The 1,765-nt window shown below is 44.5% G+C and overlaps 1 protein-coding gene across 1 annotated transcript in view; it reads left to right on the top strand.

The window, feature by feature from the left end:
• Nucleotides 1-1,765, top strand: part of LOC106883959 (Fanconi anemia group A protein) — an 88,126-nt gene that overhangs the window by 8,679 nt on the left and 77,682 nt on the right. The window contains exon 3 of the mRNA XM_052966697.1: nt 231-276. Within this exon, the coding sequence (XP_052822657.1) occupies nt 231-276 (46 nt within the window). The remainder of the gene's footprint in view (nt 1-230; nt 277-1,765) is intronic.

The raw sequence follows: 1,765 nt of genomic DNA, 5'->3' as shown, positions 1-1,765 counted from the left end.
CACTTGACAACCGTAACTTAGCGGTTCGGCAAAAGAGACCGATAGAATAAGTACTAGGCTTACAAAGAATAAGTCCTGGGGTCAATTTGCTCGACTAAAGGCGGTGCTCCAGCATAGCCGCAGTCAAATGACTGAAACGAGTAAAAGAGTATATGTAATGACTTTATAAATAAAATATAAGTCCAAGAAAATTGTAAGGTATTTATTCTCTTAATTTCTTAATTCCTTAGGTAACCCAAATAAATGTCTCCGGTGATTCCAAAACAACTTTACCAGGTTTGTATTTTTATTTCATGCTCTGTTATGCAAAGTTGAATGGGCTTGTGTTTACTGCTGTTTATTACCCCATCAGAGCCCCATGAAATTATACGACAAAGGCCAATGCATCTCCTGAAAGGACGCAGACGAATTACTGAGTGACTGTTGTTCTTGTTATTTTTGGTATTGTTAGTCTGCTAGCATTGTTGGTCAGTGAGTCTTAAGATGAGGGTGGTGTACTCTGTTGGATGTGCAACATCAGTGCGCATGTACGACAAAGTACAAATGTATTGAGAGAAAAGTTGGGTTTAAGCGGAATCAAATGTATCATGCAAGAGAGGAGACTCCATTGGTTTGGACATGTGATGCGTATGAATGAGGACAGCTGCATAAAGAAGTGCTGGTCATTGAAAGTGAACGGTACCTGCTGAAGAGGGAGACCCAGGAAGATGTGGGATGAAGTGGTAAGGACTGATCTCAGGATGTTGGACCTCACGGATGAAATGACAATGGACCGACATGTCTGGCGATATGAAGTTCTTGAGAAGACCTGCCCACGTCAGCAAAACTGAATTTTAGAAGTATTGTGTGTCCCATCCATACTTATCAAGAAAACTTCTCACACTGTGAACAACAAACCAAACTACGTCTTTACATCTCTTCTCTTCTTCACATTTATGCATTATGCTTACCTCCCACTCCCCAGTCCTGTCCTCTTGTCCCTGTGCCACTGTATCATTTCTATCTTCTAGCTCCCCAACCTGTGTGTTCCACCCGCACACTCTGTCTCACTGTATCATTACTCTCTGCTAACCCTCCCCCCTGACCTGTGTGTTCCACCCACAAGTAACAAGGAAACTTTCCACACACCCTACCCCAACAAACCAATCTACATCTCCACACCTCTTTCTCACATTTCCTCCTTCAAACACTATGCCTACCTCTCACTCCCCAATCCTGTCCTCACGGCCCTGTTTCTCTGTATCATTGCTATCTGGTAGCTCCCCCCACCACAACTCTATATATACCCAGGTTTCCTCCACTCGCCTCCCACCTCCACACTCTTTAATCTCCTGCCACTTATATTATGGCATTCCGAACCTCAAGGGTTCGAACCCTGGCACTTGCCATCATCTGTATCTCTCTCTCTTCCTTTACTCAACCATCCTATTTAATATTCTGATCCCTGTCCCTTGTGAGCATGCCCAGCATTTTGCCACCATCTCTATCCTGTTGTCTCCCACTCTCTCTCTCTCTCTCTCTCCTTCACTTCCCTCAGGTTGGACAACCATCTATTTCCTTTGTGGCAGTGCACCTGTTTCTCTCTTCATTCCTGATCTCTCTCTCTCTCTTTCTCAGGCTGGGTAACCTTGTACTTCCTCTACAGCAAGGCACCTGTTTCTGTCTCTCTACCTCACTATAACGTTTCATCATCCGACACAAGATCCCCTCCTTCAATGTTTCAGCCAAGTGGCTGCGGTCATGCTGGTGCACCACCGTGATTTTC

This window comes from Octopus bimaculoides, chromosome 3, assembly GCF_001194135.2.
Source record: "Octopus bimaculoides isolate UCB-OBI-ISO-001 chromosome 3, ASM119413v2, whole genome shotgun sequence".
In the NCBI taxonomy this organism is placed as follows: domain Eukaryota; kingdom Metazoa; phylum Mollusca; class Cephalopoda; order Octopoda; family Octopodidae; genus Octopus; species Octopus bimaculoides.
The sequence above is the reverse complement of the archived record's forward strand: the minus strand, read 5'-3'. Positions and strand labels throughout refer to the sequence as shown.